Genomic DNA, 13,420 nt, shown 5'->3' with positions numbered 1-13,420 from the left:
GGGCTCCCATAGCCGAATGTGATCCAAGAGTTTAGGCACCTCAAGGAATCTGCCCCTAGTATGTAGTCCTCCTGATTACAACTCTATGTCTCCCCACCTCTTCTCTAGAGGTGCATGAGCACTCATGGCACAATCGTCACCAGTCTCGACCTCTTTCTCTGTCTTAGCTGGAGCTGCCTTTGAATCGGAAGCCTCTCCCTTATTTTTCTTCCTGGGACACTGGGATGCATAATGTCCCAGCTCCCCACAATGGAAGCACTTCACCTTGGAGATGTCCTTCTTCCTCTTCCCTTGTTGTCTCGCAAATGTTAGAGCCGCATCGTCCTCCTCCTCTTTCTTGATTCGACCTCCCTTGCCACTACTCCCCGCCTTAGTCATCCTCTTGATCTCTTCCTGGCGAAGACCTGCCCACATATCCTCCCAACCGGGAAGAGTAGCCCTGCCCAAAATACTTTGGACAAATGTCTCCCAATCCTCGGAGACTGCATTCAAGGCAGTCCTGACCATAAATTTTGGATCCGGTGTAGACCCCATGGAAGTAAGATGGTCGCGAAGCTCCTGCAACCTGAGAAAGAATGGATCTATCTGCTCTCCCTTCTGCATCTGATACGACCACAACTGATTCTCCAATAGCATCTTCCATTGTACGAAAGAGCCCTGTTATAAGGTGGTTAGGGTGTCCCACATCTCCTTTGTTGTGTTCTTTTCAGCAATATGTGGTATGACATGATCTTTGACCCCATCTAGGATCATGCATTTCTTCCTCGCCATTGCATCCTCATACTTCTCATTCTCAACTGGGTCAACTGGGATAGCCACAATTCTCAAGTCAAAGTCCTTGCTGCAATGTCAATCCAGGACTGCCAGAATCCTGGCCTTCCAGATGACAAAGTTGGAAGCCCCGTCCAACCTATCCTGATCCCTCAGTCTGTTCACTGCGATTTTTGCTCCTCTTCTGGACACCCTCTGAGTTTCAAATTCCCTCCTAGAAATCTCCCTCTAAGTCCTTATTTTCGCTCCTCTCCAATCCTCTGGCCAACTTTCAAACAGCTCCTCTCCAATCCTCCTTGCAACTGCAACTCAGATCTGGATTTCTTGCCTAGAAATCCATCAAGGTAGCAACTCCTAACTTGGTTCCGTCTCCTTAGACATTGTTCTGCTTCGACAGAAACAACGTCCCACCAACTCCTCATATCACAATCTGCCCACAACTCCCCAAATCCCAGCAACCGAAGAAACTGAGCCTTTCAGGCTCTACGCAATCCCGGCAATGGGTGAATCTGCACCTCCTGGCCACAGCGTCAATCCTTCCTGGCTGAGAAAGATGATCGGGCACTACGTAGGTCTAATCTGCCCCTCTGCCTCTGCGCTGACCCTCTTGGCTCAAAATGATGATGCAAGCTCTGCATCACTTCTTCTCTAGCTGCTTCTACTCTATAACAGTGTTCTCTCTCAGGACCACTGCTATTGCTGCATATTCTTCAGATTACTGTTGGTGTCTTCAGTCCTCCTATGATCTGCAATGCTCTGATACCATGTTGAAATTTCTAAGTTTGACGCGTCAGAAATCCCTACTGCATTATCTAGTTTATTTTCTCCTACTTGTTTTTTCCATTAACAAGTTATTTATAAATATAAATATCAAAATAAACACAAATGCAACCTCAACACATATACAGATCAGCAATTGAAATAACTGAGACAATCACACAAGGGACACTGTTATTTTTGGACAATCGTCCCCAAAAAAACCCAATGCAGGAAAACCGGTGCAACAGATATGAAGGTTTTATTATTATGCAGTTTCTTAATACAACTAGGGTGCCAGAAATGGCTCACCCAACAGAGAATGCCTTCGGCAGTAGTACCTCTCTTCGGAGACAGATATTCTGGCTGATCACCCACCGGATGATCTATTCCACAGCAACTACGGCAGCTCCTTAGCTGGACAGTGAAAAATGCTCCAAGCTTCTTCATTGCTCTGTGTCATTCTACTAGGGACTGCATCACCCTCTCAGCTCCAGTCTGCCCCAAGAAAATCTCTAGCGCTGCCTCTTGGACTTGCGTCTGCTCTGCTAGCCTCTGCGCAGCTACTACAGCCTCTGCATCAGCCACTTAGCTCTCTGCGTCAACCCTTTGGCCCTTTGTGTCACCCACGCTGGCCACCTCAGCCTCTACGTTAGTCCTAGTTGCCTCTGCGTCAGCCTTCCCAGGCTCTGCGTTGTCTCTCTGGCACTATCTCTGCCTCTCTGCTATGTATTCTCGGCCTCATGCCGAACTGCCCCTCGCTGCAACAGATCACTAGTTCGATTCTCTCAGCAAACCCCACTCCAGAAAATCAAACTAATTGATCACTTTGGTGTACCTCCAACTAACCCTCAAGCCTCCTCTTATACTTTTCCTGTTGAGTCTTCAACGGCCGAAATTAAGTCTCTAATCAACAACTAAGATTAGATTTGTCTTGATCCTTGTCTCTTGGAACCTTCTAACCCAAAATTATATTAATACACATTAATATTTTAATTTTCCTACGTATATACTTTGGACCCCATTAAAAATATTAATTATTTTAATATCTCCTCATCCAGGTAGAATTTCTCCAAACGATTTCTGGGTTTTGGAGATCTCATGTGCTTTAGCCTCTCCACCAATTTTCATGGCTAGAGCACATCCGATGCTAGCACAAATCAACACCATTCACGCTCATTGCACATCTCAAAATGGATAAGTGGGCTCCACTAGTCATGACCTGATACTAAGCCAAAAAGGAGCCATGACACAAGCCTTACCCAGAAAGCTTTTCAATGTCTTGTCAAAATTTTGCTTGAAATATTGAACGATGGGAGAGGGCAGTCTCCAGCCATGCAAGGCACAACTAAAGGTGATGAAATTGGTGGTCAAAGATGCATTACTCTTAAGATCAAATAGCCCACTCAACAACTATACATTTTCCATCATGTAATGTGCAATGCATCTCCCGCTTAGTATTTGGCTTCAATGGCTTCACTAAGGTGCATAATCAACTTGGCATTTGAAAGAGTTTGGATATGAAAATCTGCTGATTACATTCAAGTCAAAGGATTCAACATATAAAGCCCAGAATCAGATCCAAATACAATTTAAAGGATCCAACTCAAAATTATTCTTTAATTAAATATAAATTGAGTTCTGAAACTTTGAAAGCTCCAATATTAAATTTAAATTTTAAATTTTAACTTAAAACTCTAAATTAAGTTTAAATTTTGATTGTAAACTCTAATTTTAAATTTTGAACTTGAAATTCTAAACGTTCAAATTTTTATTTCAAGTACATGATTCCTCTCTTTCCTACTTCTCACCTACAACCCTTCGAACATAAATGCTGCAATTCTGTTCTTGACCATGTTACATTCAGTACCAGTATCCTGGCAGTAGGCATAAAATATTCGAAAATGACCTTGGATGAATTTTTGAAAGAGTGTGTTCCCTCACCATCGGGAACCATGGGAAGAGGTTTTCACTGACTAAATATGAGATTATAGAAACTAAAAACAAATGAAAAAGCACTCGCAGTAAAATCTTTGTTGAATTAATAACAAGGTAATGTCAAAGTGCACAATTTTTGGATTTTCCGCAAAACTTGGAGATATTTGCTGTAGTTTACAATAATGTTTGGACTTGATGAAATGTTCTAAGACAATTAAACGGCTAAGTTGACATAGCCAGTTCTTAAGGGTTTCACCTTCTTAAAGTGCACCTAACAAATGTAATTATTTGGTGAACAGAGATATAGAATAAGGCCTTTTATCATAGGCATTCCTAACTCCATAAAGTCTATATCCTACCATAAGGCAAAGTCCTCTGAACTCACTTTTAAAACTGACCTTCAAATGAAGTAATCCCAATCTCGCAACTTACAAGGTACATTAAGCAATATAGCAACTAAAAGCTTCAATCTTTAAACATAAACTACATGCATAAGGAAGACCTCTTCTTTTTGTAGTGATTTCAATTTTCAAATACTACTGAGACTGTAAAAGATGCAGTCCATTTGCAAGCAAAAATTAGCTGGTAACAGAAATATATGACTTCTTAGGGACAGAGGCACTAGACAAGTAAAACATCATAAATGCAGCTAATAAAAAGAAATACAAGGACATCAAGGACCACTGGTAATTCGTATTATTATCAACTACCATCATCACAAATAAACAAGATCCAAATTGAAGGATCTGTATCTATAGAAGCTAAGAAAAGATATATAATCTGACTAACCATTCAATACTGAATATATGTATTCAGTTATCCGTACCTGAGCAACAGAATGATCCAAGCAATTCAAAACCTCCTCTAATAATTTATCTTGTAAGTTGATTTCTGAAGTTGACATGGAGGAAGGAGACACCTCTACTAAAGTCGCACATAGAAGATCAAACCTTTTAGCCACCATGCGAGTTGGAACTGTACTAGGTAATGGTTCAGCAAGGCAATCCATAATTTTTTGCCGCAACAATGGTATAGTTTTCCCATCCCTTCCTTTTCCAGTAACTGCAAATCGCACACAGGCAGCCCACTCAGCAGCTGTTTCGACAGTTGATGTGCGTAGTCCTGTCCGTACCACAGCACATAGCCAATTGTCCCAGGCCTCTAAAACATAGCTCACATCAGAATGCAAAACTCCAGCCAAAACCTCCGAAGCAAGGCACTGCTTTCCCTTTTCTTCCTTCACAACCAACTCTTCTAAAGGGCTCTGCAAGGATTGGAGTACTGTTTCTCCACACTCTTTAACAAGACATTTAAATAACTTGGCAAAACCAGGTACAAATGCTTCTCCTTTTAAGAGGTCAATCCAGTTTCTTGAGCGTGGCCATGGAGCATAAAAAGCTTCCAACCATCCATTCACCGATTTATCTCGAATACTTTGGGACATAGTCATTGCCTGGCTGTTTGGGTTGTTTGCATCAGGAAAAACATGATCATAAGATAAACCATTCAGCATGTCATTGACAAAACCTTCTTCCTGAATGATTGGATTCAAAACACCCTTAAAGGAAGAACTAGCAATTGCATTTGACAATCCAGAATGCAACATGTTGTCACTAACTGATTTCCTGTTAGGGGATGCTTGCAGAAGAAGAACAAGGGATGCAGCCGCAAGCACCCTTACTGGAGGAAGATGGCTATTGAGAAGCAATAAAAAGTGACCTGAAAGAACAGTTTGGAAACGCTTTGTAATCTTCTATGAACACATCTAATCCATAAAGTTATTTGTAAATTGTAACACAAGGGAAGAAAAGGTCATAACATTGTATCTGAAATTGGAAACAAACAGGAGAAAACAAAATATTGTACATGAACTAGTCTATATGCAGTATTGGTGGTTTGCTCTGGTTTCCAAATCCAGGTATGATTTTGTTTGAAAGAAAAGAACAAACTCACTGGAAAAAACAATGTTAAGCTTATACACACAACTTGTAACAGAACATAACAAGTTAAAGAACAGATACAAACTAAGAGCAACAAATGTCGACAATTAAAGGTTTATATTCATAATGCCTAGCTAGCTAATGAGATCCTTTTTCAGTATGTTGTCAAAACGTTTCACATTTTATTTCCAACAAAACTAGTTTGAAATTGAGTTCATAAAATATAGTCATGCTACTTTTTTGGGTTTTTTCCATGATTCTACATTGCATCAAAATTCAATAAGTATAGTTTAAGGATAGAGATTGTGTTCTTCACTAGTAGGACTGTTGGCATAAAAAATTGTTTCAAGTCCACCCATCCCTAGTGGTCATTGGAGATGCAAGACAACTATCAATACAGTTTTGTAATATAAGCATGTACATTTGATGAAACAATAAAATGCACCAACAATAGTGTAATAAACCGTAAGATGGTTAGGTTGTAATAATGGATTGAATATAAAAGTATAAAGACCTAAGTTGTCAATATATGTGAGAAAAAGGTTGGGAATGGGGTGCCTACACTTACTTGGTCCTACATTTAGCTTGAAGCCAACATCCCAACCACAACCCAACAAACCCATCATACTAGTTACAATACTCAGCATAGAGGCATTGTTGCTTCCTCACATGCCTAGCATAATTCTGGTGGATGCGAGCACATAGCATGCATCACCAATTTTTCCCCTCTTCTATAATTTTGTTGACCTTGGATGTTAGGACTTAGCAGAGGTTTTGTGCAAATATCTTAGCACCCATTAGCTTAGTGGACCCCAGGACTTAGTACCTCTAGATGACATTATTATGGCTATTTTTGGTGACTTCATTGTATTTATGAGAATACAGACTCCCACTCTAGTTCAAAAATTGACCAGATGCAGCTTTGTCTTCATTGTTACCTCTAGGTGCTTCCTCACATTCCGTGAATTGTGCCTGCTTGTTGTTTGGTTGTCCTGCTCTCTCTAGTTTGGCTTCACTGTTCTCCTTGTGTTTCCTCCTTCGGGTTTTACTTTACCTCAATGTCAAGGGATTTTCCATTTTAGGTTTAACTCCAGCATCAACCATTTTTCCCTCCTTGTACTTATGAGTTCCATTGACTTATTTTGGTCATTAGCAGACTTTAACATAACTGCATTTCGTTCTATTACAATACATCACACTTGAATGGGCAAAATATATTTGTGTGAATAGTTGGCTCAGGTGTAGTCAGTCAAGAATCACACTCTGCTTGTGACACTCATGCATGCTTGAGCATAGAGATGTGCAGAAAATGATCAGAAGAGTTTAATATTGCATATGTTTGTTGTCCTTTTATACTAACCTTGCATCCCATGATATGAATAATTTGTCATTGGCCTGAGTATACCACTAAATATTTATTTTCATAGCATCCATAATCATTCTGGAGTTGATGAATAAATGGGAGGCCTTTGTGTAGTGTGGCCAAGTGCTCCACTGCCAAAATATAGCCTGGTCCCTCAAATTCTAGTTAGAAAAACTAAATGCGCAAACATTTCAGGATGATTGAAAACAAAAATATGTTGATCAAGAGAAAGGAATATGTTCATATTCAAAGTTAGCTTTGACTGATTGCTTAATTAAAGAAACCGGCTAGCGTTAGAAGAATCGACTATCCTAATAAAGTTTGTTTCTAATCGCTTTGTATCATTCTCATTTCAGTGGTTGAATCCTTGCTTCTTAGCACATGGCTCTTGTTTCACATGTGAATTCGCCTTCACTCCATTTACAGAATACAGGGTATGGTTCTAATGACCACCAACAAGAATGTATAGAATACTGACGGGGCAAAGAAACTTACAAGCAATTTCCTCCCTTGTCTTTGATGGCAAATCAAAATTATTACGTGAAGGAAGTGCCAGCAGCAAAAGCATTCTATGTGCCATCAGGTTATATCTGGAAAAAATCAAAATATATAAGATATGTAAAAACTTTGCATTTATATGAAAACATAAAATATTGCACTGATAGAAACAGGGAAACTGTAATATCCAAGAGTCAGTGGAAATAGACTTACCGCCAATTCACACTATGCATATCACTGATGAGGGATCTTATTTGAGTGATCAAATTCATGCAATCAGAATTGCCAGATGCCTCCCCAGGAAATCGATATTTGATACTCGGTATTCCAGTATAACGTATGTTAAACACAAGAAAGAGCTGCCAACATGTCAATTACATTGTCATTTAGCTTCTGCTCGTCTAGAAATTGCAACTGCATTCAATTGTTTATAGCCAACTTGTTTCTAACTTAAATCTGAAAATGTTGCTTGAAAACCATAGCATACCTCATTAATGGCTTTTTGAGCTCTCAATGATCCCTGATGGGAACTGCATTTGATGCAAACAAGTTCATAAGACCTAGTATTCTAATGGGCAATTTCATGAGCAACATTGATGACTATTATATTAGCATCATATCCTAAAGAATAGGTCAAAAGGTACCAAAGAAGGACAATTCACAATAATGAAGATCCAATTCCAGCACAAATTTATGAAAGCATTGATCATTTCAAGGAATCTACCTTCCAAGTATTGCCAAGACAAAAGATGAAAATGCATCCCAATCCTGCAGCATTTACATTTCAAATAGAGATATTACTAATTAGATTTTCAATGCAAGGCAGAATACAGTGATCTATTTTAGGACCTTTTACCTTCATTATGTGCCTCATTACAGTTCTAGATCTAAGTACCGTACAAGCCCCCAAGGCAGCATTTTCAGGTATTCCTGCAGTTCCTAAGCTAGTTGTAAGTTTTGGCATACAATCTTTAACTAGAGATGGGAATCGCTTCAGCATCTTCACAAGAGACTTCCCTGCATGGCTGCACATGTGATTCATTATTTCAGAAGCAGAACGTGGTTTTATTTTTAGTAGCCACTGATGTCAATCCAATGGTTGGTGATTGTTATTTTGTAAGTCATCAGTTTATTACAACTTTAGTTTGCATTTGAATCACCACATGGGAGGAAGAATTAAGTCTTTATGTGGACAAGAAATCAAACATTTTAACTAAGTCTGTATACAGTACTTCTTTGCTCTATAACTCCTCATTGCTATTAGCTCTTTGATGCCCGCAGATAAGTACACATGGGGTTTAATTTTTACAGAAAATGTGTGTAAACAAACAAGAACCAAAAAAATAATTCCAAGAAACCTAATTTACCATTATTATCTTCTGATAGGGATAGCTCCTACAAGTTACTAAACTTACTGACGAACTGCCTCATAGTCATTCAAGGAAAGTTCCAAAAGATCATTCATTAAAAGAATGATATGCTCTGGTGGACAGATGCTGCTATCAATGCGAAACCGATGGTAACTTGACTGTGATGCTCGCCATGTATTATGCATATATGATCTATCTATAAGTGCCCACCTAGGTCTGCATAAGAACAAATATTTAAAATCTAGCAATTATATTTAAACTTATATTTCTCAATTGTAAATCAAATAGAGCACTTCACTTAGTGCAAATTATACTTCTCATAATCAATTAAAAGATATATTACCTCCGCTTTCCATGAGCATGATGACCAGTTATAAAGTTTGATGGAGGCTCTTTTATTGCAGATGAGTCCATTGTCCATGCATGTCTGTGGTCTGACCACTCATCATATTCCAAGCTCCCTAGAAAAGTTCATCGAATCACAAGTATCAAAGTTTAAGCTTAAAATTTTCTACGCGATAAAACAAAATGCATCTAGCAACAAGACTCCAGACCAGTCTATGTGAAACCCAAAGTTAAAGGTACAAAACTATACCATAGTTCACCAATGCATCCAAAATACGAACAAGAAGCATCAGCAGTATGCTATTGTCTGCTCTATGCTCCAACATATATCTGTGCAACAACATGGAACTTGAGCTGATCAGTACTCACGTGCATACTGAAAAAAATCCTGAAAAACTAAATCCTTAAGGCGATTTAATGTTAAAACAATGGCCACAATAAACAACACTTCATAGGTTAAACCGTTAACTTACTTGCAGGCAAAATCTAGTACCTCTGCAGTCTCTTGCCTTAGTTCAGTACTGCCAATACTTACACCAGATCCTCCCGCAATATATGAGGTGTTGTATTTCTCATTATCATGTTTTGCTTCTCCTTGTTGTGGGTGAAAATCAGGCAAACAAGACCGAGCACCTTGGAGTGATGCATCAATTTGCAAAAGTATGACTCTCAGGAGCTGCTTCACATGTCCTAAACAGAAATTAACATTTCTGTTTCAGTATCCAAACAGCATGCTTTTGATTTTTAGGCAAATAACCATCTCAAGCATATATCCAATTACCCTCAGATACTTGTCAAAATTAATATAATTTATTTCTTTCATTCTTGCATGTGAAGTAACCACCATATAAAAAAAATCATAGTACAACAAAACGGCATTCAAATAGGCAACTTATACCACATACAATAAATTTTTCAAGAAGACAAAAACATCAGCATTTTGTTCTAATATTTAGCAATCAGTCAAGACTCAGAACCTCGTTAGACTATAACACAAAATATATGAGAGTCACTTAATGTGTTAGTGACATCTGAACCTAATGATATTATAATATTAAGGTTAGGGGCTAGGCAGTTGTACCTCCATAGCCAACTTAGAGTGCTATATAGCAGCGTTATGAGAAGTCATCAGATGAGAGTAGTAATGTATTTTTGGTAGCCCACCTCGGGTTCCCATGTATGTGCTCATTGTGTCGTTATTAATATATGTGACATTTTATTGTCTCGAATCATGTGTGCTTATTGTTGTTTATGTGTGCATGCATCCAAAATCCTACACGGCATGAAAGTAGATCGCTGTCTTGGAGCCTATGAAGATTAAAGAGAATCAAATTCCATCGTGTGGACAAAGGAGGAGACCACATATGATTGGAGACCAAGGAGGCCAAGAACTTTGAACAACTTGCAAGGACAAATAATTATGTGGTGAAGCCTATGAGAAGAGAGACACAAGACAAAATTCATCTCAAGAAGACAAAAATAAAAGGAAAAATATGGGGAAAGTTAAGTTACAATATTTTTAAATTATTTTGCAGTCAATAATGTTTAAAAAATAGGAAAAAGAGCAAAACTAATTAAACTAAAAGTAAGGAAGGAAGCTCGATGGCAGCATGAATTCCTCAAAGACGGCAACTTAGATGCCAAACTAAAGCATCAGACCATACTTACAGAGGCAAATGTCCAGAGAAGAGAAGGCCACAATTTTCAGGCGGAAACCATGTGAGGATTGCAGATAAGATAAGATAATTATATTAACGTCCGACGAACGACCACAAAAGTAGGCCAAAGGGGCTGAAGAGTACAACCAGTATGAATACAATGCGGGAGTGAAAGCACAACTCCTAGAAATATGCAAAAACTAAATAAAACTAAACAAATATAACCAAACAACAACAAGAAAACAAAAGTATAAAAAAATAAACAAAAAAAAAAAAAACTACATAAGTATAACATAAATCCATATGTATAAAACTGTCACAAAGGTGTGGCGATACAAATGCCCAACAAATGACCACAAAGGTAGTTCAATGAAACTTAAAGAGTACATCCATTGTAAATTCCTCAAAGGGCCATCTTCCCAGGGAGGGAGCTTGAGTAGGTTCTGGTATCATATTAATGAAGAACTCGATTGATTGGGAAGAATATTTGTTTGTAAGATGTGATTGAGAATGGTCATTTTTCTTCTGCTAAATGTTTAAGATCCCAGTTGTGCTTTTATTCAGTAGGTCTGTCATCTGTTAGGAATTAAATAACCAGGTTGTTGGGTTCAAGGAAATTTAACAACCCATATGACCCAATCCACGAATATTGACCCACAAGTGTTATTCATATTCAAATTGTGTTTCTCTGTTTGTAAAAAACTTGAATGGTGTAAGTTGAGTTCTTTGTTAAGGGATGTGATAAGCTATGAATGTTATTTTTGTTTTAAGAGAAGATACCAGATTATAACCACAAAAATAAAAATAAAAATAAATGTTTTAGTGACATGTGACCATATTAATAATATAAAGACTAGTATATGTAACCAACTTAGGGCATTATATATTGATATTATGAGTTGACTACATTAGTTAATGGTATGTCAGTTGTGAGTAGCCCACCTCAGCCTCCCGTGTATGAAGTTGTTATCATCACTATTATATGTAACATTATTCTCTCCAATTATGGTTGATGATTGTGTTATATGTGCACCCATATGAAATCATAAAACTTTAGGTTAAAGTTTCATATTTCAAAAAAATAGTACCATTATAAATTATTGTAATTATAAATTTGTAATATGCCAGTGGGATTTTTGCCCTAGGCTTTCCAACAAACTTCACATATAGCATGCAACCGGATAATAGCAATACATAATTCTAACATTCAATACTGCAATATTTGCTCACAATCTAATTTTGTGGTTCAATCAATATAATTGTAAGGATGTGATAACAATGCTATTTGAATTCAATTGTACATCACCAGACTTTTATATCCAATTCCACGAATTACCATTTGGGTTCCAACAATAAATAAGTCAACACAATAGTTATATGAATCAAGATTCAATACTAATTACACTAGTTCGATAATTTCCAACAGACAAAAAACTCTACTTCTAATCTATTAACCCCAAGTTTCATTTTTTTTCACTTTGTTCTTTCTGCCGAAAAAGACCCGTCTATGAGATCTAGCTCCTGACATAAGAGTTTGGATGCCTACCGCAACAGGATTCGAACTGCAAAGGAGGCTTTTCCCAGACTACCAGAACAGTTGGAAAACGGCTTCATTCGCACGATTTGGCGACCAGCGAATTTCATAAAACCTCCACAGTAATTTCGTTGTACCTGCTTCCTGTGATTTAGACCCTATTCGATCAATGGAGTGGGACTTCACTTATTGACCCAAAGTTCATCCCTCTGCAGACTTGGCAATCATACGTTCTCTTCAAAGTTCACTCAGGTGGGGGTTCTTTACCCAATGCGTGGCAAACAAAACTTCAAATTTGGATTTCCGGCGTCCGGAACTACACCTTCAAACATTAACAACTCGCTGGCTGATTCGAGAAGTAATTAGAACAGAACGGTTTTTGCCCCTCCTACAAGAGGTTTCGCTTCTTTTTTAACTTCCTGTTCCTACACAAGAATTATTTGAATGGTTGGCTTTCGGAAGTAGGGCTTGGCCTTGTGTAATAATTTGGGGGCTTTCTGATCGTCTTTCTAAGCCTTCCACAGTCTCGGCTACCCCAGGGACAACTCGTTGCCTCTATACAGACGTCCTGCAAAAAGCTATTTTAAAACCAGGATATAGAGTCTCGTTAATCCTTCCATAGTCTCGGCTACCCTAGGGACAACTCACTGCCTTTATACAAACGTCCTTCAAAAAACTACTTTAGAACCAAGATATAGAATCTCGTTGTTTCTTCCAAAACATATTCCTGTGACAAAGCAAGTGCAAGAGCAAACAAAATACTTAGCTATCCTTTAGACCAAAGATCACAGATCCACAAATAATTTCATTGTCTTCCAATCGGTATCCCTGCACTAGAACAAAATAAAGAAAAAATGAAAAATGAATCAACTAGGGTGGAAATTTTCACCACCGAAATTGACAAGAGGAAAGGGTCCTAAGACCTTAAAGCTAAAGCTCAAGAAACAAATAAATCGATTCACACTTCATGCCCTAAATGAATCCAATCCTCCTTTATTTATAGGCTTCCTTGATGGGTTTCATCTTCATAAATGGTTGAATAAATCTTACTCAAAATCCCAATTCTGAGTTTTTCGCCCAGCAATAGGTATTTTTGGGGTTTTCCCCTTTTTAGGTGGACTATAGCCTATGGGGATGGATAGGCTAATGAGTCCTATTTGTCCTCAATTTGTTGAGGACATTACAGTCCCCCCTGCTCGAAATTGCTTGCCCTCAAGCAATTGCAAGTTCGGGTGCTGCAAAATCCG

General features: G+C 38.2%; 1 protein-coding gene across 1 annotated transcript in view; it reads right to left on the bottom strand.

Annotated features, from left to right (window-relative positions):
• PA200 (proteasome activating protein 200) overlaps positions 1-13,420 on the bottom strand; it is a 212,571-nt gene that overhangs the window by 53,502 nt on the left and 145,649 nt on the right. Inside the window, exons 18-27 of the mRNA XM_089428912.1 lie at positions 9,455-9,671; positions 9,232-9,311; positions 8,980-9,097; positions 8,682-8,852; positions 8,123-8,291; positions 7,991-8,034; positions 7,754-7,796; positions 7,480-7,625; positions 7,264-7,358; positions 4,292-5,184 (exon numbers count right to left, since the gene is read on the bottom strand). Of these exons, the coding sequence (XP_089285038.1) occupies positions 4,292-5,184; positions 7,264-7,358; positions 7,480-7,625; positions 7,754-7,796; positions 7,991-8,034; positions 8,123-8,291; positions 8,682-8,852; positions 8,980-9,097; positions 9,232-9,311; positions 9,455-9,671 (1,976 nt within the window). The remainder of the gene's footprint in view (positions 1-4,291; positions 5,185-7,263; positions 7,359-7,479; positions 7,626-7,753; positions 7,797-7,990; positions 8,035-8,122; positions 8,292-8,681; positions 8,853-8,979; positions 9,098-9,231; positions 9,312-9,454; positions 9,672-13,420) is intronic.

This window comes from Pinus tabuliformis, chromosome 4_2 (assembly GCF_031772625.1).
Source record: "Pinus tabuliformis cultivar Carrire ecotype Pingquan chromosome 4_2, CPIR1, whole genome shotgun sequence".
NCBI classification, from domain to species: Eukaryota; Viridiplantae; Streptophyta; class Pinopsida; order Pinales; family Pinaceae; genus Pinus; species Pinus tabuliformis.
The sequence above is the reverse complement of the archived record's forward strand: the minus strand, read 5'-3'. Positions and strand labels throughout refer to the sequence as shown.